Source organism: Vulpes vulpes, chromosome 16 (assembly GCF_048418805.1).
Source record: "Vulpes vulpes isolate BD-2025 chromosome 16, VulVul3, whole genome shotgun sequence".
NCBI classification, from domain to species: domain Eukaryota; kingdom Metazoa; phylum Chordata; class Mammalia; order Carnivora; family Canidae; genus Vulpes; species Vulpes vulpes.
The window spans coordinates 59081830-59108741 of NC_132795.1; the positions used below are offsets into that span (position 1 = coordinate 59081830).

Sequence of the window (26912 nt, forward strand, 5' to 3'; positions counted from 1 at the left end):
ACCCCAGAGGAACTTTCAGTTCTCACATTCTGTGGGTTTAATCCAAGCCTGCTTAGAAAGGATGGCAAATTATGGATAAGGTGGTTGAATCCTGAGAGATGAGCTCAGCTAGTAAATATATGAAGGGAATGAAACCAAGAACTCCGAACAGCAGACCTCTGAATCCTATTCTGGTGATCCGTAGCCTGGAGCTGTCTGCTAGAGCAACTGTTTTCCGGTTGTATACCTTAGAACCATGGTCTTCCACGGGGATACCTAGGGTTACCTAGGTAACCTCTAGGTACCTGAGCATCTTTGGAAAAGCAGGGGCAGGGGGAGGGAGGGAGAGGGAAAGAGGAAGAAAGAAAGGGAAGTGAGAATGAAAAGGAAGGGAGAAGTAGGAACAGGAAGAATGAGAGAAGGGAGAAAGCTTAACCATTCCTTCTTCTATATCAATAATTCACAACCAGGGGAGATTTTGCCCTCCAGGGGACATTTAGCAATGGCTGGAAACATTTTTGGTTGTCACAACAGGGAAATGCCACTGACATCTATGGGTAAAGGCCAGGAATGTTTCTAAACATCTTAAAATACACAAGCTAGCCTCCCACAGCAAAGAATTATCCAGCTCAAAATGTCAATGCTCCAAGGTTGAGAAACCCTGTTCTAGAGAGAAACAACTCAGAGATGACACCTTTTGTGTGGCGATTCCTGTTGTTCCCTAAAGATAGGTGATGGTAGTATAATTTATAGTGGTGAGGGCTTCCCAAATCAGACCTCTCCAAAGAAACTTCACCTTCACAGTTCCTTTTAGTCAGCATCGTAGCCTTGGAACAAGGACAGGGCAAGGGCCTTCTCTCCCATTCTTACCTGACCAAAGACAGTGAGGCAGAAATTCCTGTGACTTCCCCCAAGATCACACAGCTAGGAAATTCCAAGAATGCAGTTGAAACCTAGGTCTATCTTAGCCCATGCTGAGTGATTTTGCAACACAATCCCACATAATAAATGTGTCCCCTGGCTTGTACCCAGTAGCTCAGCAGAGGCCTAAAGTCTGTTGAAATCTTTAAGGGCTGGACCAAGCCTGTTGTAAAAGTACCAGGATTTGTTTTAGCTGAATATGGTAAGATGCAGAAGTGACTTACATGAATGATCAAGTTCATTGTATTAGTAGTCCTCTAAAAGTAGGGATGTCACACCACTTTGGGGGACCACATGAGCACATGGCCAGTCAGGAGGCAGAAGGAGCTAGGGGGAAACGTGGGCAAGAGCCTTTGTTATGGTCTTGCAGGAAAGAAAGGGCAAGCAGGGTAAGCAGCCTTATGACTGGCTAGTTGGAATAGCTTCAGCAGGCTCTGGGGTCTAGGGGGCTGTCCTTGGTTTTCTGGTACCTGGCCTTTGAATCTTAGGGGGATGGTCGCCTGGAGTGTGAGAGCCCCATAGAGCAGGTGGTTGGCACATGGGCTCTGGATTGGTTTTGGCTTGCATTTGAAAGGCATTCTCTGTGGTGAGTTATTTACCATCTCTGGGAATTGACTAAAATTCCTGTGAGAGGCAGTCTTTCCAGGGTCAGCAAGGCCTCAAGGTGTCAAAACATCAGAATACCGAAAATAAGACATGGTTACTACACCTGTGTAAAATCCAAAGCCTCACCATACTACAGCTTTTTTTTTTTTTTTTTTTTTTTTAGATTTTATTTATTTATTCATGAGAGATGGAGAGAGAGAGAGAGGCAGAGACACAGGCAGAGGGAGAAGCAGGCTCCATGCAGGGAACCCGACAAGGGACCCGATCCCGGGACTCCAGGATCACACCGTGAGCTGAAGGCAGGCGCTCAACCGCTGAGCCACCCAGGCATCCCTATACTACAGCTTTTTAATAGTCTTTTAAAACAGGACTCTTTTATTTCCAATTAAATCTTATATATAAACCTCACATTTAAATAAATTAAAATATAAAAATTACTGCTTTTCTTGATTCTTAGCTGGAAAACCCTGAATCCTTTGAACCTTCAGGAAGTGACTAAAGCCCCCTCCTTAGATGGCCTCTTCAGAGGTAATTCTCCTGCAGTAATCCTACCATGACCTCCAGGCCCACTGCTCCCCTTGCCTCAGGTTGCAAGAAGTCTAGTAGAGTAGCTAAGAGCAGGGAGTCTGGAGCCAGACTGCTTGTGTTCACTTGGTCTGTAACCTCCCAGCTGTGTGACCTTGGGAAATAAATGCAGTGTCATTGTACTATAGTGCTCCCAGCTATAAAGTGGGCATAATACTAAGAGGACCTACCTTAGGTAGTTACTGTCCTTAGAACAGTGGCTGGCACATAGGAAGGGCTTAAAAACTATTATTCATTTTAATCATAATGTAAATATAATTTACTATATGAAATTATAAATATATTACCACTGGAAATACCAGTGGTATTCATAGAGCTACCTCCTCTCGTCCTATTACGGCTAGTCAGTAGTATCACTACTTTCATTTCTGCTTTTCCAAAGACTACAACTGCTGCTTCTACTTTTGCCTCTGTTGCTCCTGTTTCTCCTACTATTGTTTCTACTGGGATAACCACTGCCACCACCACCACTGGACATTACTACCACCGAGTAAAAGTAATGTCAGCCACGTCCTTAGAGTCAAAGCAGGTGTGAAGGTGCAAAAAAAGGCATGATCCATCACTGCTGGGCCACCAGTGACACACTCATCCTGTTTCTCTTATACCCTTTTTGCATTCCCCTTCTTCTGGGTTTAGGGGAAGTTATTTATGAAGTCTCCAGACATGTGGGGCCATCATTAATGAGGCTCTGTATGTGATTCTAAATTGATGAGGTGTTTTTTTGGCACTGGATATGGGAGTGCCATTGTGAGTTAGCAGTGCAGAGGTCCACCCTGCTCCTGGAAATGGACAGAAGACCCCCCTTCCCTTGGCTTCTTGACATGGGAATGCATTGATTTCAGGTGACTCTTCTTTCTTGACACTGCCCCTTGCAGTCCCCACTGGGAGATTCGGTTCAGGTTGGCCCTGAGCCCTATCTGGATCATGCTGTTTTGGAACTACTGGTGCCCCTGGGGAAGAAAATGAGCATCTGAGAAGAACTTGGCCTTTAGAAACCAGAGTCCCTGCTGAGGAAAAGGAATCGAGGAACAGCTCCTTTGCAAAGAGGAAAGTGGCCCTTGGTCTCCCCCTTCCTGAGCCCAGCCTTAATTTGGAGATATTTCACAGTGGACTTCTGAAGGGGTGACTGGTTCCTACCAAGCTGCCTTAAAGGCTCAGAGCAGAAACCTATGGGGACTTGCAAATCAACCTCGGGAAGAGAAATTAGCTATGTCTTGTCTCAGAACTCCCAAAGCCTGCTCCAAAATAAACACATAAGCTGTGCCGGCAGGGAAAGCTTGGGCCTTTTTTCTTCTTCATTTTAGAAACTCCATGTGTGCATTATTTTAAATAGGCGCCAGCACACGAGGCCCTTTTAACAAGATTGAAAACAGATGGGGCCTCAGGCTGTTCAGTAGCTCTCAGAAATGAACATGGGAAGTGCTAAGCCATCTTGTGTCCAGGCAACGTTCATTTTCTCCTCGAAGCATCAGTCGGCCAGGCCTCTCATTCCCAGGGAGCACAAGTCTGCTTCCTGCATCAGGTGTGTCAGCCAGGGGAAGGAAGTATCTCCTTTCACTGAATTTATCCGTGTTTGCATTTACTTAACCCTTTGGCAGCTTGGGAGAAAGGAGGATTGTGCTATCCTTGGAGGCCCCAGGCTTCTGGAGCTGGTAGCATTAGATTTACCATCCTTATTATCAATGGGATTATGATCCTTCATGGTTCACATCTCTCCAAAGGCTCCCAGTCTTGCTCCATCTATTAGCCAGAGTCCTTCCCATAGCTCTAGACCCTTCGTGGTGTGACTTCTCTGGCATTCTTCCTGCCCTTTCCTGCCTTGTCCTTGCTTACTCTGATCCAGGTACACTGGACTTCTCACGGTTCTTTAAAATCAAGGGACAGAAAACAAGTGTTGGTGAGGATGTAGAGACATTGGAACCCTTGTACACTGATGGAAGGAATGTAAAATAGTGCAGCCACTGTGGAAGACAGTATGGCAATTCCTCAAAAAGTTGCACATAGACTTACCATATGATGAGCAATTCTACTTCTGGGTGTATAACCCAAAGAACTGGAAGCAGGGACTCAAGTAGATGTTTTTTAAATTCATGGTCATAGCAGCATTACAATAGCCAAACGTAGAAGTAACCTAAGTGTTCGTTGACAAATGATGTGTAAACAAAATGAAATCTATCCATACAATGGAATATTATTCAGCCTTCAAAACTTGAAAAGGAAGGAAATCCTGACAAATGCTTCAGTGTGGACAAACCTTGAAAACATGCTAAGTGAAATAAGCCAGACATAAAAGAACAAATACTATATGATTCCACATATATTCACATTGTAAATATACTTAATGCCACTGAAGTATATGCTTAAAAAACAGTTAAAGTTGTGAACTTTATATTTGGTGTATTTTACCACAATGAAAACAAACTTTAAAAAACAAGTGAGCACACTCTGCTTTAGGACCTTTGCTCTTGCTGTTGTTTTTGCCTGGAACCATCTTCCCCAAGGTATCCTTACCGTGGTTCTTTTTTATTTCTTCTTCTTTTTTTTTTTTTTTTTTTTAAAGATTTTATGTATTTATTCATGAGAGACACAGAGAGAATGCAGAGACATAGGCAGAGGGTGTAGCAGCTGCCTGGCAGTGGCCTTCACGTCTACATCTCAGTCTCCAAGCCCCCAAATTGTCCATCATTCCTCTGGGGAAATGTGGGGAAACTTTCACACCTGGTTTGCTTAATCCTATAAATACACTTTTCTGAACATTCAGCAGAAAAGTGTTTGAACATGTGGAGCAAGCTCTGCAATGAGGAGAAGTAGAGAGAAGCAGATGTCAGGGGGACATTAACCATCATTCTCTTCTGCATAGTTAAGCTGTGGTCTTAAAATTCCTGAACATTTGCCTGATCTGTTGCAGGAGCAAAAGTTTGTGGCAGGTGGCAAAGTTCTTTCCTAGGTCTCTCAACCTTAAAAGCTCTAGGGGCTGAGGTGGTGCCACCATTCTGTCCCCCTAAAGGCTTCCCCTCCTTCTCTTTTCCCTTCTCTCTCATTCCCCTTCCCCACTTTTCTCTACCCCCTCTTCTTCCCCTTCTTCTTCATTTCCTTCTTTCCCTGAAGACATTATCAAAAGCTTTCACTTTTTTTTCTCTTAAATATTTTATTTATTCATGAGAGGCACACACACAGAGAGAGAGAGAGAGAGAGGCAGAGACACAGGCAGAGGGAGAAGCAGGCTCCGTGCAGGGAGCCTGATGTGGGACTCTATCCTGGGTCTCCAGGATCAGGCCCTGAGCTGAAGGTGGCGCTAAACCGCTGAGCCACCCAGGCTGCCTGCTTTCTTCACTCTTGTAGCTGACCTGGCACAGGGAAAAGGACGGATGGGCACAATGGATGTTTTTCTTTGATTCTCACTTGCTGTTGTTTCTTGCGGGTCCAGTTTTTTTGGGAACCGGAGCAGGAAAGGGTGACTAGCAGGGCAGAACTAGGGCATGCCTGGGTGCTCTGGCTGACATCCATCAGAACCCCACCTTAATCTCTACTCAGTGTACATCTAAGCCCTGGAGAACAAGCAATACTGGGCCGTGAAAAAATTTCCTTAGAAATCAGAGTGCCACATTTACTGGTGATTTTTTTCAAACTGGACTTCTTGAATTCTTTCATTACCAAATATGATGATGATGGCGGTGGTGATGTTGAATCTTCATCATTATCTTCATTGACAGTGTGAAGATGATAATGTTGCTCATGAGGATGGTGATGGTGCTAACATCTTAACCCTGTGATCCAGACGAAAATCCTTACTGGGATCAATCCACTGTCCTCTCTCCAACCTCTTCTTCCACTCACTCCCTCACTATCTCTGTTCCAGCCACACTGCCTGCCTTGCTGCTCTTGAGCTACATACATAATGCTCCAGCCTCTAGGCCTTCCTCCTTCCTATTCTCCCTGCCTGCAGACCCTTTCCCCCTCTTATTGTAGGATTTGCTCCCTCCCTTTGCTTGTAGCACTGATAAAGTACCACCTTCCCATGACCCTCCTTATTTGACATAACACTCACCTCCCAGCACTCTGTCCTCTTACCAGAATCTGTTTCTTTCCCTGACATATTGTTTATTGTTAATGGCCTATTTTCCCCACTAGATACAAGTTCCATGAGAATGGGGAGTTTTGCTCATTTGTGGTCGTGTCATTATATCCTGTCCTTGGCATAGTAGCTGTCAAGTGCATGAATGAATGGATGAATGGAGTCAGAGTTGTAGCTCTCTTGCTCCATAACCTTGTGATCTTGGCTGAGTCATTTGTTCTCTCTGCTCCTCAGTTTTCTCGTCAGCTAGTGGAGATACTAATACTTAGCCTCATATCAAGAGGTTGTTGTAATGATCCAATTAAATAACATAACCATGATAGCTAACATTCATTGTGCACTTATTTTTGCTTATGCACCTTGCTTAGGGCTTTTATCAATTCATTTGATGCTCACAATTACCATGGGAAGGCTTATTTTATAGACAAGGGACTGAGGTATAGAAAGGCTAGCCTGCCTCAAGTTTTACAGCAAGTAAGGCATAAGAGCTCACGGACTCGCGGTCTGATTCTGAAAACCAGCCTATACCAATCACTTTGTAACCTGCAAATCACTGTTACTGATTTTTTTTTTTTGTTTAGTTTTTAAAATGTGGTTAACTCCATCTGATTTTGGATTTTCTATTACTTGAACATTTAAGAATTTAGGGTTTGTCATTTTAACTTTTTCTGTATTTTTATATTTATTTTGACATGTTTTTATGGATTATTGCTCCCTGCCCTGCCTTCTACACACACACACACACACACACACACACACACACACACAAAACGTTATGTTTTGATGAGCTGAAGATACCTTTGCATCTACACATTGTAGCTGGGTGCTTTCACTGAGATGCCAGGCACTGCTCCTGAGTGAGATTTCCTCATCTGGAATGGGCCACTAAGAGAGTCTGCAGACTCTCAAAGCCTCTTTTGTCTACAAGGTGAATCTGAACTGGTGGAAAAGACTTCAGATGCCAGGCAAGGAAGTCACTGAGCCCACTGGGCCCTCAGAACTAAAAACACAGCCTGTGCCGGGAAATCTACAGGAAGCAGTTCTTGCTGACAGCAGGCCTTGGGCCACCTGCCAAGTGTTTGCAGGAGCGGGGCAGTTGGAAGAGGTAGAGTGGTGAAGGAGGGGCAGGGGCCCATGGGCTTTGCTGACATGGGAAGGTTTGAAAATTAGGGCAGCCACATGCACAAGCAAAGCCCAAAGCCAGCCAAGCAGCCCTTTAGCTGACCCAGCTCTGTGCAGTAGAACAGAGTCACCTCTAGTAACCCACTTGGTGCAGTGTGAAGGATGTTGGCCTGGGTTTGGGTCCCAGCTCATATAACCATTGGGTTGTAACTTTTAGAAAAATCACTTTGCCTCCCTGGGCCTCACCTCTGACATCTACAAAATAGACATTCATTTATTCAATGATATTTATTTGAGCATTGTGCTGTATGTCAGGTACTGGTTTGGGTGCTGGGATAGAGCCATAAATGAAACAGACCTCTGCTCCCTGCTCTGGTGAGAGAGATGGACAATTAAATACTAAAGTGGAATGGATGTAAATCATGTCAGATGGGGAAAAGGGTACAATTATGTCAGTGGGGATGAATGTCATAGGGAGAGTTCAAGCAAGGAAAGGGGGCATGGAGTACAGCAGGTGCTTTGTAGGGAGGTGCCTCCTGGGGGTGCCACTGAGTAGAGATGTAGGTGGAGTGGGAGGGTGCCCTTGTTGCCATCTCCAGGAAGCTCTAGGGGTTGGGGGACTGGAGCCTGGAGTTTGCTCAGCATGCTTGACAATGGGAAGGTGACCAGTGTGGCAATGGCAGAGTCAGACAGAAGTGGGGAATAGGGGATGGTGGAAGGCCATATCAAGGAGGTCATCAGTTCTTTAGTGTCTAAACCATGTTGGACATTAGAGACCAGGTAGCGCTTAGGTTTTTTGTGTTTAGTGCTACTTGATTATTGTTGTTGTGCGTCCTTCTAATGAGTCTCTTAGACGTTAGGAGACTCTGTGAAAGAACTTAAGACATGAAGAGGATCAGAGTACATGCAGAATGCTGATTGTTTTTAAAGGAATTTGTTAATGACACAGTTTGGTTCCCAAGAGTAAACATAACAATCTGTTAGGGATTAGAGTGGAATTTTGATGATAACTTGCTAAAGGATGCAGGAATGCCCTAATCCTACCTTGAAAATCACCACCCCTGTTCTAGGTTCCTAAGGTAGCCAAATACACAGGGAAGAATAGCAAATAAGTCCTGGAATACCTTTAAGCTTTAGCTGGCCTGGGCCCCCCACCCCAGTGCAGGGCTCTTTGCTAGAGCTGGTATGAATCCTGCAGTTAGGCTCCAGATCATTTGTGGATGTTATTTATTAAGCATGTGGCTGTTATTACTAAATAGACCCAAGGTATGACAAACACAGTTATGAAGAGAGAAAGCAGGACATCTGGGACTTTTGGCAATCATAGTTTACTGCTGCCAACTCATGGAAGAGAGCAGTAGAGGGAAAGGTGGATGCTGAGATGAGCATCTATGAGGAGCTACAGGCAGAGGAGAGGAATCGACATGATGACCACCCACATCATCAGGCACTTAGCTGCAGAGAAGCCAGTGTCACATGTGGTTGCCTGGCTTTTCAACCTAGCAATGACCTTGCCATCTGTCACCTGTAGCATTATGATACCCTGACCTGCAGATTAACAGTTCCTCTGCATAGGGTGTAATGGGAAAGGTTGGAGAATGGGGCTGAGGGTCAGAGGTTGACCACCCAGCATTAGAAAAGGTACTGGTGGCTGCCCACCTTCTCCTGTCGACTTTGTGTCTGTCTCTTTCTCTCTCTTCCTTCTGAAAAATCTGTGATATGCTTAAGGCTTTGAAAAGGGACACACATTCTAAGGTTTAAGGGTACAGTCTCGACCAGATGGGTCTTTACAAACTGGCAGGAATTTCTAGTATCTTATCAGCCATCCTTGGATTCCAGAACAGTCTGTCTGCAAGCTCCTTGCCTTTCTCAGGAAGTCTGGACAACATCTTTTTGTGTCAAAAGCCTTCAGTCAGGCTTCATGGTCAAGGCTGAAAGCTGCCACCTTTGCATTCCCACACATTCTTGGTTTCTTGAGCACATTCCCATCAGTCATCCAATTGCAAGTCCCACTTTCAGTTTTTCTCTCATCGATCTGTTGGCCTAATAGCATCCTTCAGCTTATTGTAATGATGACTGCACACACCATTTCCATTCTATCATCAACATCATAATCACCATAGATGCAGTTATTAATAAGCAACCATGAATACCCCATGCTTTCAGTAATATTATCTACTTGGCATCACGTGCTTGCCAGGTACCAGTTCCAGGGAGAATACCCTACGGGTAGCCAAATACCCTATGGGAAATTGAATGCATTCTGTCTTTTTCCCTGTGTGCATGCGTGTGTATGCTTGTGTGTGCACATGTCCATGTGCGTGTGTGTTTCAGAATGGGACATGAGTTTAATTATAAAGAGGTGCTTATGTTGCCTTCTGATCTAGGGAGTTGTGGAAGAGATTTTGTTAGTGGATAGGATTCCAACCATATCTAATACCTGTAACAGAGCTTGGAGACTAGAAAATTCTTTGTCAATATTTGTTGTTAAATATGTAACCACTCCCCTCCACTGAAGCCTCTAGTGTTTTCCAGCGGCTTCCTACCCCCCCCCCCCCCCACAAAATGTTATACCGTACTCCCTGGAACCTGTGAAAATGATATTCAAAAGGGACTCTGCAGATGTGATTATAGTTACAGACCCTAAGATAGGGAGAGTGACCCTGATTATTCAGGTGAGCCCACACAAGCCCTTAAAAACAGAATTTACTCTGGCTAGAGAGAGAAATGTGGCAGAGGGGAAAGTTAATAGATTTCTAAGAATATGTGACATACAGTGCAAGGGACCTTAACTGTCTTGGAGAGGCTTCCAGCTGACACCAGCAAGGAGGCAGAACCTCAGTCCTTCAACCACAAAGAGCTAAATTCTGCCAACCACCTGAATGAGCTTGGGAGCAGTTTCTTCCTAGAGTCTTCCAATAAAAGCCCAGATGATTGACACCTTGATTTGGGCCTTGTGAAGCCCACAACAGAGAAACTAGCCAAACTAATATGGGCTTCTGACTACAGAGCAGTGAGATAATAAACTTGTGTTGTTTGAAGTACTTTGTGGTATTTGTTATGAAGCATGCATATATGCATATACTTTGTGGTATTTGTTATGAAGTATGCATACATTTGTTATGTATACATATGTATGTATACATCATATACATAGATGAATGCACTATACAATGCACAGCAGAGTTCAAGATCCTTCTGGACTGGTCTCTGACCCACTTTTCTACCTCTGCTTCCTATTGTTTTCCTCCATAAACTCCATGCCCCAGCTACAAAAGACATGTCACCATTCCATTGATCCAATAGCCCTGTATTCTTACCTGTGCTTTCATTACTAGATGCTTAGATTGGGCCTTTCCCCTCCTTTCTGCCTGGAAATACCCTCCTCAGTGTTATAGGCTAATGGATCTGGCAATGGACAGTTTCAGAAGGCAAGCTACATACATAGCATTAGTAGATATCTGCTTATCACAAATAAAAATAACATTTTATTTAGCAAGCATTTTTGAATACCTACTGTGCTCCTGAAGCTGGATATGAGGCAGTGAAGAGCTTTCTAACAAAAATATTGCTTGGCATTCCTTTTTCATAAGATGTGATGTGATAATAGATTTTTCCTTCAGTGATAATTGAGGGATGCTAGTTGAGAAATAAATATCTGTAAAAATGAAAGGCACTGTAGATGTGATAAAATGAAAGGCACTGTAGATGTGATTGACTCAGTTGATTATAACTCTTTCATTTTAAAGATGAAGAGAGGGCAGCCACGGTGGCTCAGTGGTTTAGTGCCACCTTCAGCCCAGGGTGTGATCCTGGAGACCCAGGATCGAGTCCCACGTTGGGCTCCCTGCATGGAGCCTGCTTCTCCCTCTGCCTGTGTCTCTGCCCCTCTCTTTCTCTGTGTTTCTCATGAATAAATAAATAAACAAATCTTAAAAAAAATAAAGATGAAGAGAATTACAGTGGATAGTGAAGGGTTTGCCTGTGGTCATTGTCATTAAGTCATTGTCAAATCCAAGGTTTAGATCCCTGCCTCAGACAACAAGGCGAATTCCTTTCCCACTATTCTTTGATTCTTCCATGTACATGTTTTTAAAAGTCATAAACAGGAAATCTCAGGTAATCCAACACTTTCAGGTATTGTTGTGATCAGTGTTGAAAGCCTCCCACACCAGGTCTTAACAAGAGCAACAAAATACAAAGTCCCTATATGTGCGTAATACTGCAAAAATCTACTTGTCTTTTTTTTTTAAGGTTTTATTTATTTATTCATGAAAGACACACACAGAGAGAGATGCAGAGACACAGGAGAGGGAGAAGCAGGCTCCTTGCAGAGAGCCCGATGTGGCACTCCATCCGGGTCTCCAGGATCACACTCTGGGCCGAAGGCAGGCACTAAACCGCTGAGCCACCCAGGGATTCCCTCTACCTGTCTTTAATGATGTCTAGAGACAATCTCCCACAAATGTATAACATGACTATTTTCCCTTTCAGAACATTCAGCTGATTTATTTTATTGGGCTGCTTCCCTCTTAGAATATTATACTACTTGATATCAAGACTCACTATAAAGCTGCAGTAATTGAGAAAACTTGGATCAGACTCAAGGATAGACAAATAGATCATATATGAAGTCACTTGATGTTTGACCAAGGTATGGTCAAAAGTAGAATTTAATCCTTTCTTTAATGCCATTAAAGAAATGCCATTAAATTGCAAGGTATGCAATTATATTGGGAAGGAATAGTCTTTTCAATAAATAATTGCAAAGTATTTGAATAACCATTTGGAAAAATTGAACCTCAAATATTACACAAAATATTAATTCTAGATGGATTACAGATGTAAATGTGCAAAGACCCTATTTCTAAAAAAGGTCATATTTGTGGGTATCAGGGTTAGGGTGTGGATATATCTTTTGGGGAAGACAGTTCAACCCACTGCAGTTTCTACATGAGCTCTGAGGCTCTTCAAAAATAGCTGTTCTTTGAGATTCTACCGAGGACCATCATGCTATCATAAGGAGAAGTATTTGGATACCTCTGTGTTCATATACAAGTTTTGTTTGTTGAAATTTTTAAAGAGTAAAATATAGAAGAGTGCCCTCTCTTTACTACCGTGGCTCTCTATGCTTGGTCCAATAGAGGCTTGCTACCCCTAACAACCAAGGCATTTACCTCCTGTAATTATTCATAAACAATAACTGGGAAATAACTCTAGAAATCTTGACCTGAACATGATGAACTTCTAACTTGTATATCTAAACCTGAGTGTGTCTTTTTTCCAGATATCTCTTTCCATTTGGGCAGCAAGACAGCCCATGAGGCTTTGCCACCTTGGAGTTGGAGATTCTATCATTCAAGATTGATTTATTCCTTTTCTTCAAATTTTTGGTGCCCAAATGTTCTGTGTTGCAACTTTCTTCTAACTTCTTTTCTCCACACAGTCAAGCAACAACTTTTATTGCTAATTCTTTTTTGTATTCTCACCAGTGAAGTATCTTAAACATGATGGGACTGAATTTTTAGGGCCTTAGACTTAATAAACAGGTCATTACCACTATTTACTAATCTGGACTCATTAACAGAGCTCATTGCTTTTCACCTTGCCACGACATAATGAGGCTATTAATTAATGCAAGAGACATAAGTGTCCTGGGTTTTCTTTAATGCCATCTGGGGAGATGACTAGGTCTTTGGTCATAATTCTGTTAAATGTTTCCAAGGGGATACATTTCAATCACTGTGAAATGATATTTTCCTTCAATATAAACTTGCTTTTCTCTTAAAATGGGCTATTTTAAGGTCCCTAAAATTCCCAGTTGTAATCCACCTGGTTCTTTATTCAGCTAAACAGTGGGGGTAGTGGGGTATAGCAGTTAAAAGCATAGGCTGGAGGTCAGACTGCCTGGGTTTAAATCCCGGCTCTGCTACTTACTGTGTACATTTTGCAAGTTATTTAATCTCTCTTTACCTTTTTTTTTTTTTTCCAATCTGGAAAAGTATGAGGATTAAATTAATTCATACATGTAAAATGCTTAAGACAGAATCTGACACATAGTGAGTTTTTCATATGTAAGAGAAGTTATTTATATTCATTTAATCCTGAGAAATAGCTTTTGGCATCTATTGTGTAAGAGGCACAGTTTGGTAGTATGCATTTTCTAGGATGGGGTTACAAGTTGAAGTGTCTGCACCCTACAAAATTTACGTGTTGAAATCCTAAGCCCCAATACCTCAGAATGTGACCTTATTTGGAGATAGGATCTTTATAGAGTTAAGTGAGGTCATTAGAGTGGACCCTAATGCAGTATGACTGGTGTCCTTATAAAAAGGGGGTCTTTGGATATGGAGACATGTATAGAAAGAAGACAATGTAATGAAAAGGGAGAAAGTGGCCATCTACAAGCCAAAGAGAGAAACTTGAAACAGATTTTTCCCTCACAGCCCTCAAAAGGAAGCAACCCTACCAACACATTGTTTTTGGACTTCTAGCCTCCAGAAGTGTGGGAAAATAAATTTTTGCTGTTTAAGCCACCTAGTGGTGGTACTTTGTTATGGCTACCTTAGGAAGCATGGTTATGATAACCTGGAATCACTGTCCCCAGGGAGTATATAACCTGGTAGAAGGGATGTATTCCATAGGGCCTTGGTCACAAGCAACAGAAATTCAGCAGATCTTGCTTAAACAAATAGGAAAACAAAAAGATTAATTTATAAAGATACAGATGTATTGCAGTAAAGCCTAAGGGCAAGATTATAGCTGGCACATAAACATCAAGACTACTCATCTCTTGTCTCTGCCCCTCTCTTAGAGACTGTGACATTTTTCCCTCTGCCTCCTTGTTTTCTGTACTTTCCCAATCCAGATAGCAGAAAACATGGTCTTTGGTTATACTCAGGTTTTGTATATTAAATACAGCCTGTAGAAAGAAACTGTGTGAATCACTCAGCAGTTTTAAATTCTAATACAAGGGCACCTTATTCCTCCACCCTGGGTCAAGTGCCAGCCCCATCAGCTGTGACTGAGGGGCTGAGAACTATTTCAATGCACAGCTCTGGTGCTTCTACTGTAACCATGTAGGTGGATGAGGGAGGGGCTATGACCAAAAGAGGTAGCAGTGGACAGATGATGAGGAGGACTCCATTAACAGTGATAAGCAAGCACTAGCTGTGATGCCATACTACTGCATAACCTGAAGCTGGAGAAATCTAGGGAAAATGTTATATTGAACAGCCTTTGGCCTCATGTAGTCCTGAAGCTGGAGTTGCTTCTTCCACTTTCAAGAAAGTAGAAATTAGTAGTGGCTAATAGCATGGGTCTGTGAATCGGAGACATAAGAGTTTCAATCCAACTTTGCCTTTTATTATGTGACCTTGTACATAGCACCATGCCTGTGCACCTTGGATTCCTCATGTTTCAGAAAGGGAAGTAAAACATTATCAACTTCCTAAGATTCAAGTGAGATATAAGTGTATACTTGGCACATACAAGTACCCAATAAATGTTAATAGTTTTTAGCATCATTATTTTTTTATGAATCCTTTTGTGTTTTGCTTTCTCCTTCAGGCTGAATTCTCAGAGTTGAACCTAGCTGCCTATGTTACTGGGGGCTGTATGGTGGACATGCAAGTCATGAGAAATGGGACCAAGGTTGTGAGGTAAGGAGGACTGAGATATAGAAAACCTTCATTTGAGAGGCATGTGTGTGGGTACCTCACAGAGCTAACCCCTCTCTCTGCTGCCTCTGACTGGACTCCCACACCACATGTACTTTCACATACTGAGTGTTACTTTCAAAGAGTTTTAGGTGTCGTTGCGATTGGAATTACTAGCCACACAAATAATATGGAGAAGCAATGGTGGTGTGCTGGAACGAGCCCTGAGCTTGCAGAGAAAAGACTGGAGCATTTATGGCTTTGTGACGCTATTTCAGGTATATTATTTAGTCTCTATTACCCTCAGATTCCCATCTGCAGCATGACGATTGCAACACTCAAGTAAGAGATATGTATGTGAGGGTGCCCTGTTCATTCTAAAGTGCTATACAAATGTAAGGGTTTATTAGAATGAGCTACAGCCTGCTTCCAGCATATGGCATACTAAATGTTCGAAGTAATCCCCTCCTAGGACATCAAACCTAAAAGTACTGTATATACCATTTTCCAAAGAATCTGTTTATAATGTATGCTGAGCTTGAAGAGGAGTAAGGGAATTCTGCAGAAGCCCAGAAAAGTCAAGAAAGTACAAATCAACAGAAGAGATAGAGTTGTGTTATATACTTCTACCTATTAACATATTTCTACCTATATTTCTAATATTAATATATTAACCAGAATAATACAGACCAGGTCTCCTGAGAATTTAGCTGGGGGAGAAATAGGATTCAGATTTGGGGAAGTAAGGAAAACAGAAAGAACTTTTGAGGAAGAGGTGGCATTGGTTTTGAGCCTTGTCAGTGGTAGAATATGGGCATTCTCTGCGTCATAAGGGTAGGAAACAGTCTTTGTAAATGCAGACAGGCAGAAAAAGAGAGCATGTTTGGAAAATTATGATAATTCAACTAATTCAGCCATCATTTACTGAGAGACTACCATGTGCCAAGAAAGACATTATTTGGCTATTTCTAATAATGATGGGCTAGATTATTTGGACCAACCTTGCCACTGAAAACAACTTAAAAAACTGGTTTTAAATAATGATCATCTTGAAAGTCTTCAAAGAGTTGGCAAGACATTAAGGAATTACCAAGAAGAGAATAATGAGGAAAAGGAAACCCAGAAAGATGAATAAGTACAAAAGTTACCTTTTTCTTGAGAGCATTTGCGAAGTCTAGCAAATTTGAAAATTGATTTTGATAGCCTAGCAGGAACAAGGGAGACAGAGGTCAATGTCCAAGGCCACACAAGGTGGGAAAAGTAATGATAGCCCCCCCCAATAAGCTGAGACCCCAAAGGACCACATCTTCAAGATAAATGGGAATTATAAGTACATGAGTCCTCACAAGTAGTTGCAGTTTAAATTGCAGTTTGATTGAACTTCTAGGGAGCCTTAATCTTGGTTTATGGTGATCCCAAACATGCCAGACATAAAAGCAAATTGTATGTAGAGGAAGGTACTTTCATCCTAGGCTTGATAAATTTTTTTTAGAATAGCTAGCATAAAGCCAAAGATAACCAGGCACAGACACCATGAATGAGAAGAAACAGAAACAATAGACAACAGAAAGAGACCCTGAAAGATGTAAGGTACTGGACTTATCAGAGAGCAATTCTTTAAAAAAATAATAATTAAGTTGAAAAAAATCAGATTTGAAGATATCTTCTAGAAATAGAAAACAATAGTAATAAAAAGTGACACAACCATTTTTTTTAAAAACAAATACAACTTCTAGACTTGAAAACTGTAATAATCAAAATTGTTGGATGTGTTGTGTTTAGCAGCATATTACACACCATTGAAAACGTGATAATGAAGTGAAAGGTGAGCTGAAGAAATCTAATGAAGCACAGAGAGAAAAAGAGAAATGCAAGAGAGTTGATCAGATCTTTTGAGAAAATCTTACATTTAAACAATCTCAAAACGAGATGGAGCAGAGGCAATATCTTAAAAATTAATGTTTGAGAATCTTTCAGAAAGTTACCAAACCACCAAAACCAGAAGCTCAGCAAATTTCAAGCAGGATCAATAAAAAGAATTATACACCAACACGCAATAGTGTAAGTACAGAAAGATGAAGAAAAAGCATCTTAAAAACAGCCAGAGAGAAAAAGGCAGATTCTTTATTGGAGTAACAGACTGAAAGCTCCCAGGCAGCAGTGGTAGAATGACATCTTCAAGATGCCAAAAGAAAATAATTGCCAAGCTCTAATTTCATCTTCAGGGAAACATTTTTTTTTTTTTCAGGGAAACATTTTTTATGAATAAAGGCAAAAATGAAAACATTTAGACAGAGAATACCCTCACTAAGGGAAGAGTTTAAAGAACATGCTTTAGGCAAAAAGAAAATGATTCTGGAATAATATAGAGCTGCAAAAAGATATGTACAACAAAGAAGGTGGTAAATATTAATAAATATTGTCTTCAAATAATATCTATAATAATAATCTATAATGTCTTATAGATTTAAAAAATACGTGAAGAATTAAAATACATGACAGTAAGATAGTAGGGACTGGGATAAAATAGAATTAAGGTGCTCTGAGGCCATTGTATTGTCAAGGAGGTAAGAAAACATATTGATTAATAATAGGCTTTGTAAAGTCAGAGATGAATGAGGTAGTTATACTGGGGTAATTATGTAAAAAAAAAAAAAAAAGAATGCAGTAAAACTTAAAAGCTATAAGGGAGGGAGGGGCACCTGGGTGGCTCAGTCAGTTAATTCTCCAACTCTTGATTTTAGCTCAGGTCATGATTTCAGGACCTTGGTATTGGGCTCTGCATTGAGCTCTGTGCTCAGCGTGGAGTCTGCTTGTTCCTCTCTTCTGCTCCTTTCCGCCACCCTGCTCTTGCTCTCTCTCAAATAAATACATAAAGCATTTTTTTTTTAAAAAAAGCTATAAGAGAGGGAAAAGAAGAAATAGTAAAAGAAGACATGAAAGGCAAGAAAAACCAACATAGAATGTGTATTACAAATAAAATAAGGTGGTAGATTTAAATCCAAATATATAAGCAGACTGATATAAATGGCCTGTACAGCAGTGCTGGTTATAAAGTACTGAAAATTTTCTATACAAGTTGGTCAATAGCTTCTGCTCATAACCCAATGAATACCTTCAGCTACACTTACCCCATGGATGGGCATGACCACTGGGCTGCTCTTTTGTTCCCCAGTTCACCACACTTCTGTCCTCAAGCACACATCCTTATTCTTCCCATGGTCAGAGGATGCCCAAACATTGTAGGGAAGGCACACCCTTGGAAGCAGTGGTGGAGAGAGAAAATGCCTGGTTTCTTCTGTCCCTTCAAGGCTATAAATGTCTGAGTCCACTGGAGTCGCCCTCTCATGGTCACTTGTGAGAACTACAACCTTCAGAAAGTATCCTGTAAGTTAAACTATTTGCTATCACGAGTATATATCATTAATTGCATTAAGTATAAAAGGACTGAATGCTGTAATTTATAGGGCATCTGCATCAGAATTTTCACAGTAGATTTTTAAAAATCCAGCTATATTCTATTCAAGATATTTATCTAAAACATAGGAATATAAAAAGTTTGAAAGTTAAAGGATGGAAAAAAATATATATATACCATTTAACTGAAAAGAAAGCTAGGTGATGTAGCTGTACTAATATCAGGGGGGAAAAAGAGATTTCCAGGTGAAAAACATTACTAGGGCAAAGGAAGTAATGTATTATCATAAAGATAAGAAAGAGATTAATTTTAAATTTATGAGCACCAAACAAATGCCTCAAATTATACTTCAGAAATTATCAAATTTATCTGTGCTTATGCTCCACTCCTCTATCTGGGAAAGGAACTGAATTGTCTTATTTTGTAATATATAGAAACGAGAATGTCCATCCTATTAGACCTCAAATTTAGCTACAGATTAGAATTATCTAGGAAGTGTTTTAAAATTCTGATGGCCAGGCAATATGCCAAACCAGTTTTGCCAGAATCTCTGAAGGTAGGATTTGGGAATCTGTAGTTTTTACACTCCCTAGGTGTTTCCAGTGTGTAGGCTGATGGAGAACCTCCCCAGAAAGCTCTCACATCGGCCCTGCACTGGGTCTGGGTCAGCTGGGGCTAAGTGTGCTGCCTGACACAGAGACAGGGAAAAGTGCCATGTGATGATGAAAATAGAGTGAAGTGATGTATCTACAAGCCAAGGAAAGCCAATGATTGGTGTCAGTCACCCTGAGGGAGGGACAGGCATGGAACAAATTCCCTGTTAGCCCTCAGAAGAAACCAATTCTGCTGACACCTGTATTTCAGAATTTTAGCCTCCAAAATTGTGAGAGAACACTTTCCTATTGTTTTAAGCCATCCAGTCTGTGGTACATTGCTTAGGTGGCCCTAGAAAACTAATACAGTAGTGCTTTCCAAATTTTAAGTGCCTGTCAACTCCCTAAAGACCTTGTTAAAATGCATATTTCCATTCATTAGGTCTTCGAATAATAGCACCTGAGATCCTGAATTACCTACAGGCTCCCTAGTGAAGCTAATGCTGTCAGACCTGAAGCCTCAGCTTGAGCAGCAAGGGTATGGGCAAGCTCCCAGAGGCTGCTGGTGTTGGTAGAAGACCATACCTTGAGTAACCAGAGCTGTGAGGGCAGTGCCAATATAGCCAAAGCACTGGGTTCAGGGTCCATGCGGCTGTTGAGATTTATTCTGTCCAAGTCCAGGATGGTGCTTACAGTTAGCTGGACAGCTTGTTTTGGCAAGCCACAAGTTCACAGACCTGAGAGAATGTGCATACAAACCAGGTAGCCCCAGCCCAACTCACGATGTATCCTGCAGGAAGGGACGGAGTCAGTCGGAATCTTCCTCTGCCACATAGTACTGTTTCAAGCCCAGCTGTGGTCTACCAAAGTAGGAACGTTGAGCAGAGTTCTTGACTTGCAATATACGCTTTCAAAGAGACTTAGGTATTGCACTGAAAATGACTTTAATCACTTTCAAGTGTGCAGTATGAGCAAAGCCTACATTTTCTGAAGTCATGCTTATAAGAAGTGCCTTCAGAAAAGTTGACCAGAATGGATGGTAGAGCAGACCACAGCTGGTTTTCTCCAGCATCCATCCTTTCTACTCTGAGGCACAACATCTAGATTTTTCATATGGGTGACCCCTTCCCAGTATACAGTCTGTGTGGTGTCTAGAGCTGATGTCTTTTGGTGTCAGACTGAATCAGAATATTGTAATGGGATCTAAGACAAGCCAATGAGGATCCATTGTGAGGCTTTTACTGGAACCCTTGGGTGGGAGACACAAGTGCATTTTGCTGGGGCTGCTGAGCTGGTGGGACGGATACCTCGAGCTGCTGGTGGCCATCTCTTTTTTCCCTTGAGGTTTTGCTAGGGTTGAAGCCAAGGCAAAGGAAAGTATAGCCAAGGGAGGGACAGAGAGTAAATGACCCGATGATGTTATTGAAGGCCCTGGATCCAGATTCATCTCCAAACCTTAGCCAAAAAAAATCCCTTTTTGATTAAGCCAGCTTGAATTACACATACAAAATTCATGAATTTTTATTTAACAAACACTTTATAGCATTTCCTACGTGCGAGGCACTGTTCCAAGCACTTAACATGTATTGACTCATTTCATCCTTTCAGCAACTCTATAAGGTATGTACTATTATAATCCACATTTTTTTTAATTTTTATTTATTTATTTATGATAGGCACACAGTGAGAGAGAGAGAGAGGCAGAGACATAGTCAGAGGGAGAAGCAGGCTCCATGCACCGGAAGCCTGACGTGGGATTCGATCCCGGGTCTCCAGGATCGCGCCCCGGGCCAAAGGCAGGCGCTAAACCGCTGCGCCACCCAGGGATCCCTAATCCACATTTTCTAGATAAGAAGGCTGAAGCACCAGTGAGTTGGGTAATGGAATCAAGGTCTCCAGCCGGTAAGTGGCAAAGCTAGTATTTAAACCTAGGCAGTTTGACCTCAGAGCCCGTGTGTGGCACCACTTCACTGGACGCACCTCTTCAGCAAGACTGCTTCATAGAGCTGCTTAAAGAGGCAGTATGTTCCTCCTTATGAGTGCTGTGCAAAAGTACCACAGCCATCTGGTAGGAAAATATTGAGAAGATTCATGCACCTGACTTTTAGTCGGTGGGAATTTACCGAAATGAAAGGACACTAATTAGTGTCCTTAGATAAACATGAAACATATGAAAGAATAAAATTCATTGATAAAGTTTAAGTATTTGGTCTGATGCAGAATATTCTAATAATGTAATACTGGTGTGTAAGTCACTTTTAATGCTCATATAATATTTCGTCTTTTTTAAAAAAAAGTATTGTGTCTTTTAAATGACTATTTAAAAAACTATAGCTATAATAATTTGTTAATGATATACAATATAAAAAGATGTGAATTGCAACCTCAAAAACAAAATGTAGGAAGAGCGAAGTACAAAAGAATCTGTATATGATCAAAGTTAAGTAGTTATGGCTTAAAATAGACTGTTATTAACTATAAGATGTTTTATGTAAGCCCCATGGTAACCACAAAGCAAAAACTTATAGGAGATACACAAAACAGAAAAAAGAAAAATTCAAAACATACCACTGTAGGAAATGTTCAGCCACAAAGAAACACAGCAAGAGAAGAAGAAAAGAACAAAAGAACTACAAACCAGCCAGAAAACAATGAACAAAATGGCAATAGTAAGTCCTTACCTATTAATAACGACTTTAAAAGTAAATGGATTAAATTCTGCAATCAAAAGACAGAGTGGCTGAATGAATTAAAAAACAAAAACAAAAACAAAAAAACCCCCAAGATCCTGCAATACGCTGCCTATAGGAAACTTTAAAAACACTTATTTTTAAGATAAGATAAGATAAGATAAGATAAACATAGGCTGAAAGTAAGGGGATGGAAAAGGATATTCCATGCTAATGAAAACCAACAGAAGTGTCACTATACTTATATTAAACAAAATAGGCTTTATGTCAAAAACTGTAACAAGAGACAACAATGGACATTATATAATGATAAAGGAGTCAGATCATCAAGAGGATTTTGCAAATGTATTATATCTATGCACCCAACATCAGAACATCTAAATATAAAAAGCAAATATTAACAAGTCTGAAGGAAGAAATAAACAGCAGTTCAATAATAGTAGAGAACTTCAGTACCCTTAAGTTACATCACTAAGACAGAAAATCAGTAAGATAACATTGGACTTGAATTACACTTTAGATCAGATAGACCTAACAGAAGGACACAGCACTGCATGCAATTGCAACAAAATATATATTCTTCTCAAATGCACAAGAAACATTCTCCAGGATAGATTATATAAGTTGGAAAATAAATTTTAGCAAATTTAAGAAAATTGAAATAATATCAAGTATCTTTTTAGACCACAATTGCATGAAGCTAGAAAAAAAAAAATAACAGAAGTAAAACTAAAAAAAAAAAAAAAAAAAATCTGCACAGCAAAGGAAGCAATCAACAACATGAAAAGACAACATTCAGAATGGGGAAAATATTTGCAAATCACCTGTCTGGTAAAGGGGTTAATATCCCAAATATATAAGGAACCGATACAACTGCAGAGCAAAAGACCAAATATCCAAATTTTTTAAATGGACAAAGGACCTGAGTAGACATTTTTCTTTTTTTTTAATTTAATTTTTTTATTGGAGTTCAATTTGCCAACATATAGCATAACACCCAGTGCTCATCCCACTAAGTGCCCCCCTCAGTGCCCATCACCCAGTCACCCCAACCCCCCGCCCACCTCCCCTTCCACAACCCCTTGTTCATTAGTAGATGTTTTTCTAAAGAAAACATACAAATGGTCAACTGGCACATGAAAAGATGCTCAACATCACTCATTAGGGAAATGCAAATCAAAACTACAGTGAGATACCATAGCACACCTGCTAACATGACTATTAACAAAAATGGCAAAGGGTAGCAAGTGTGGGTGAGGATGTAGGTAAAAGGGAACCCTCATGCACTATTGGTGGGAATGCAAATTGGTGCAGCCACCATGGAAAACAGTATGGAGGTTAAATTTTTAATAAAAAAATTAAAAATAGAGTTATATGGATCAGCAATCCCACTTCTGGGTATATATTCAAAGAAAAGAAAATATTTTTTTTTAATCTTTTTTTTTTTTAATTTTTATTTATTTATGATACTCACAGAGAGAGAGAGAGAGGCAGAGATACAGGCAGAGGGAGAAGCAGGCTCCATGCACCGGGAGCCTGACGTGGGATTCGATCCCGGGTCTCCAGGATCGCGCCCTGGGCCAAAGGCAGGCGCCAAACCGCTGCGCCACCCAGGGATCCCAGAAAAGAAAATATTTTGAAGCGATATTTACACTCCCGCGTTTATTGCAGCATTATTCACAGTAGCCAAGATGTGAAAACAACCTACATATTTATCAGTCGATAAATGAGTAAAGACAACGTGGTATATATACAATAGAATATTATTCAGCCTTAAAGAAAAAAAAAAAGGAAACCTGCCATTTGCAACAACATAGATAAACCTGGAAGACATTATGCTAAGTGAATTCAGACACACCAGGCAAATACACATGATTTCACTTGTATGTGGATTCTGAGAAAGCTAAACCCAATAGCAACAAATAATAGAATAGTGGTTATTAGGGGCTGGCAGATTTTGGGGAATGGGAAGACATTGGTTAAAGGGTACACACAGTTATAAGATGAATAAGTTCTGGGGACAATGTAGAGCATAGTGACTATAGTTGATAATAATGTATATTTGAAATTTGCTGAGTGAGCAGATTTCAAGTGCTCTTAGGAGGGAAAGTGGTAAACTATGTTAGGTGAGGAGAATATTAGCTTGGTTGTGGTAATCATTTCGTAACATATACATATATCAAAACATGTTTTACACCTTAAATATATGCAGTTTTTATTGGTCAGTCACACCACGATAAAGCTGGGGCAGAGGAAGAGGCAGCACTTGGATTTGAACCGTGATTTCTGATTCAATGCCAAGTGAATTTCCAAGTGTCTTTATGTCCTGAGACTCTGTTATTCTTTTCCTTACTCTACCCACGTCCATTCCACGGCCTCTGGCCCTGTCAAGCCTACCCCAGACTGGCATGTGTGGACTCTTGAGTCTATACAGGAAGCAGCAGGACTCAGAGATTTCTCCAGACATTGAGTGTGGTGTAAACTCATCCTGGGTATAGGATGTGTGTGTTGCTCTCCGTCAGAAATGTGTTGCTGAGAATCCACTTCTTTGAGCCTTCATTTCTTTATCTGTAAAAGGTAATCATATTTTACATAGTTTGGCTGAAAAGTTTACTCATTTGTTCCATAAATATTTATCAAGGGCTTGCTAGGTTGCAAGCTTTATTCCAGATATTGAGCATTGTATCAGATGGGGGCTAAGCAGAAAACAGAATTCGCCCACAAATGGTTTATATAAATATTGTAACGAAGGAACCACTTACAGAGAGTAGTGTGTGGGGCTAAAGAAACGTGATGCATCCAGAATGTAACAACAGCAGGAAGCAATTATCATCCCTAGGGATGAAAGGGCAGGAGAGGAAATAGAATTAATAGATTTAATCTAATAGGTTTCACCTAGACTTGAGCAGGAGAGTCCCGCACTTGAACCAGCAGTGGCGGAGGAACACGGCTACCTCCAGAGTCATGGTACTGAAGCAGGGTGGGCATGAGAAAGAAACACCACCACCCTTCCCTCCCCTGCCCTCCAGGCTCCTGCTGGGGCCTCAGTTCGGCCAAAGAGAAGCAGAGACCGGTGAGTGGGATTGATGCCTTCCACAGATGCCCCACAGCATGAGGGTAGGAGGCTCAAAAAGAGACTAACTCTTAGGAAGTCACCACTGAACAAAGCAGACCAAGTCTCTGTTCAAGGTCAGATTCTAGTAATGTTTTATAAATAGCAAAGTATTGCATACAAGTTGGTTAAATCATCAGTAATTATAGCAATTAAAATGATAGAGTCCCTTACTCTGGTTTCTGTCAAATTCCCAAACTAGGGTGCGCTGCCAGGCAGCCCGAGGTGCTTAAGAGCAACCCAGACATCCAGGTTCTCAGTAAAGTTGCAAAATTCTATTTAGAAGGCAGAGCAGGGGCCATCCCAGGGCATGTTAAGATTCATGCTTTGTGATGGCCGTGGCCGTTCTGGGCCCAAATTCAAGACTGGCTCCACAGTGGAGTGATAACAAAGGGCAGCCGTGCCTATACAGACAGATGGGATTCAAAATGCAGGACAGGAGAAATCAGGAATGAAAAATACCCAAGGAGGCAGACATTAATGAGGCCCCAGCCTAATTACACAAGCCCTGCTCTCAGTTTCCAGCATTAGGCAACACTAAATTACAGGCACCCGTTCAAACCACAGTGGCTGATAATGTGCATCCGCTCATTAGAAGGTCAGACCTCAGAGAGGGTTGAAGAGAGGAGCCAGAAAGCATAAGTAACACAAGACCTTGAGGAAAGGCATCAAAGACTCCGATATTCCCCCTGGTACCCACCCTAGTCTTAACCGTTTCCAGGGAAGATGCTTGGGGCAAGACAGAGATGTGTCAACCTGTCCCACAGGAGAGGATATTTTATTCGGTCTTAGAAGTCCAGAGTTAGAAGAGTCTCTCTTCCCTGTTCTTTGTGTCCCCATTTTATAGATGCGCAAACAGTAGCTAGGAAGGTTGGGAAGAGGGTGATTTGTTCAAACCTCCTATCACATTAGCTCCTGATCAGCTCTCAACTTCCCTGTTTCTGTCCTGGGAACTCTCAAACACCCCATCAGAGCACATTGTGAAACAATGTTCCTTTACTCTTTATTTCACACATAATTGCCTAGAGTCTTCTGACCCTCGTGAACCTAGAATTTAAAATTCCACTGGGCACCTGGGTGGCTCAGTCAGTTAAGCATTTGCCTTCACCTCAGGTCATGATTTCTGGGTTCTGAGATCTGAAGTACCTCATCAGGCTTTCTGCTCATCAGGGAATCTGCTTCTCTCTCTCCCCTTCCCCACTGCTCATTCTCTCTCTCTCTCTCTCTCTCTCCCCCCTCCCTCCCTCCCTCTCTCTCTTTCTCTTTCTCTTTCTCTCTCAAGTACACACCAGCAAGTATTACGAAGAGTGAAGGATCTGCTCCCACCTCAGTCCCTGTGCCTGTTTGGAAAAGTTCTCCCTTTAGCTCTCCTAAATGGTTACAGACCCACTGAGCGTTCCCTGCTTTCCTTTCATTTATTCATTAAAGATGTGCCAGGCACAGAGGATACCACAGTGAACAAAATAGACAATAGCCTTTGTGGAGCTGAGATCTAAATTGCAGAAAGTGGAAAACAAACAAATAAACAAATATGCATTCTAATGGCAGGTCATGAGAAGTAGTTGAAGCAAAAGAAGACCTAGAGAGGGACTGCTATTTGAGGAAGTGTGAGCAGGGAAGGTGACTTAAATAGAAATTGAAATGAAGTGAGCAGAGTGAGCCCTATGGAGTGGGAGGAGTTTCCCTCTCTCTTGGTGGCAGACATGCACATGGGTGAAGGTGAGGGATAGCTGCCTGGGGTGGGTCCAAACCCCACCTTCCACAAGCCTCAGGGCCCTGGACCTCTGCACCTTTCTAACTCTTGGTTTCCCAGTCTGTAAAGAGGGAAGAAGTGGTCGTTACTCCTTGAGTGATTTGTATGAAGTAGATAGAACAGGGCCTAGTGCAGTCTTTACACTTGTTTTCTCCATCCTGAAACACTTCTGCAGATATTACCATGCCCCACCCTCTCACTTTCTTTCAAATTCCTGATCAAATCCTGCCTCCTCAGAGAAACTTGCCAGACTGTACTATCTCTGCTCTCGAGGCCTGAGCACTTTTTTCTTTAAGCATTTATTCCTGCTTGAAATTATAGATGATTGGTAGGTGGCTAGCTAGCTAGACAATAGATAGCTAACGTAATATAAATAAGATGTAATCGATTTTATTGTATT

At 41.4% G+C, this 26912-nt stretch overlaps 1 protein-coding gene and 1 long non-coding RNA gene across 7 annotated transcripts in view; one reads left to right on the plus strand and one right to left on the minus strand.

The window, feature by feature from the left end:
• Positions 1–18208, minus strand: part of LOC112929067 (uncharacterized) — a 65451-nt gene extending 47243 nt beyond the window's left edge. The window contains exon 1 of one of the 2 annotated variants that reach the window (XR_011997897.1): positions 18078–18208. This is a non-coding gene — a long non-coding RNA (uncharacterized lncRNA). The remainder of the gene's footprint in view (positions 1–18077) is intronic. The other variant, XR_003236857.2, reaches the window with a different exon arrangement.
• The window catches only part of SYN3 (synapsin III), a 454689-nt gene that overhangs the window by 70657 nt on the left and 357120 nt on the right, over positions 1–26912 (plus strand). For all 5 annotated transcript variants that reach the window (XM_072741870.1, XM_072741871.1, XM_072741873.1 and 2 more), the window contains one exon: positions 14858–14949. In XM_072741870.1, the coding sequence (XP_072597971.1) occupies positions 14858–14949 (92 nt within the window). The remainder of the gene's footprint in view (positions 1–14857; positions 14950–26912) is intronic.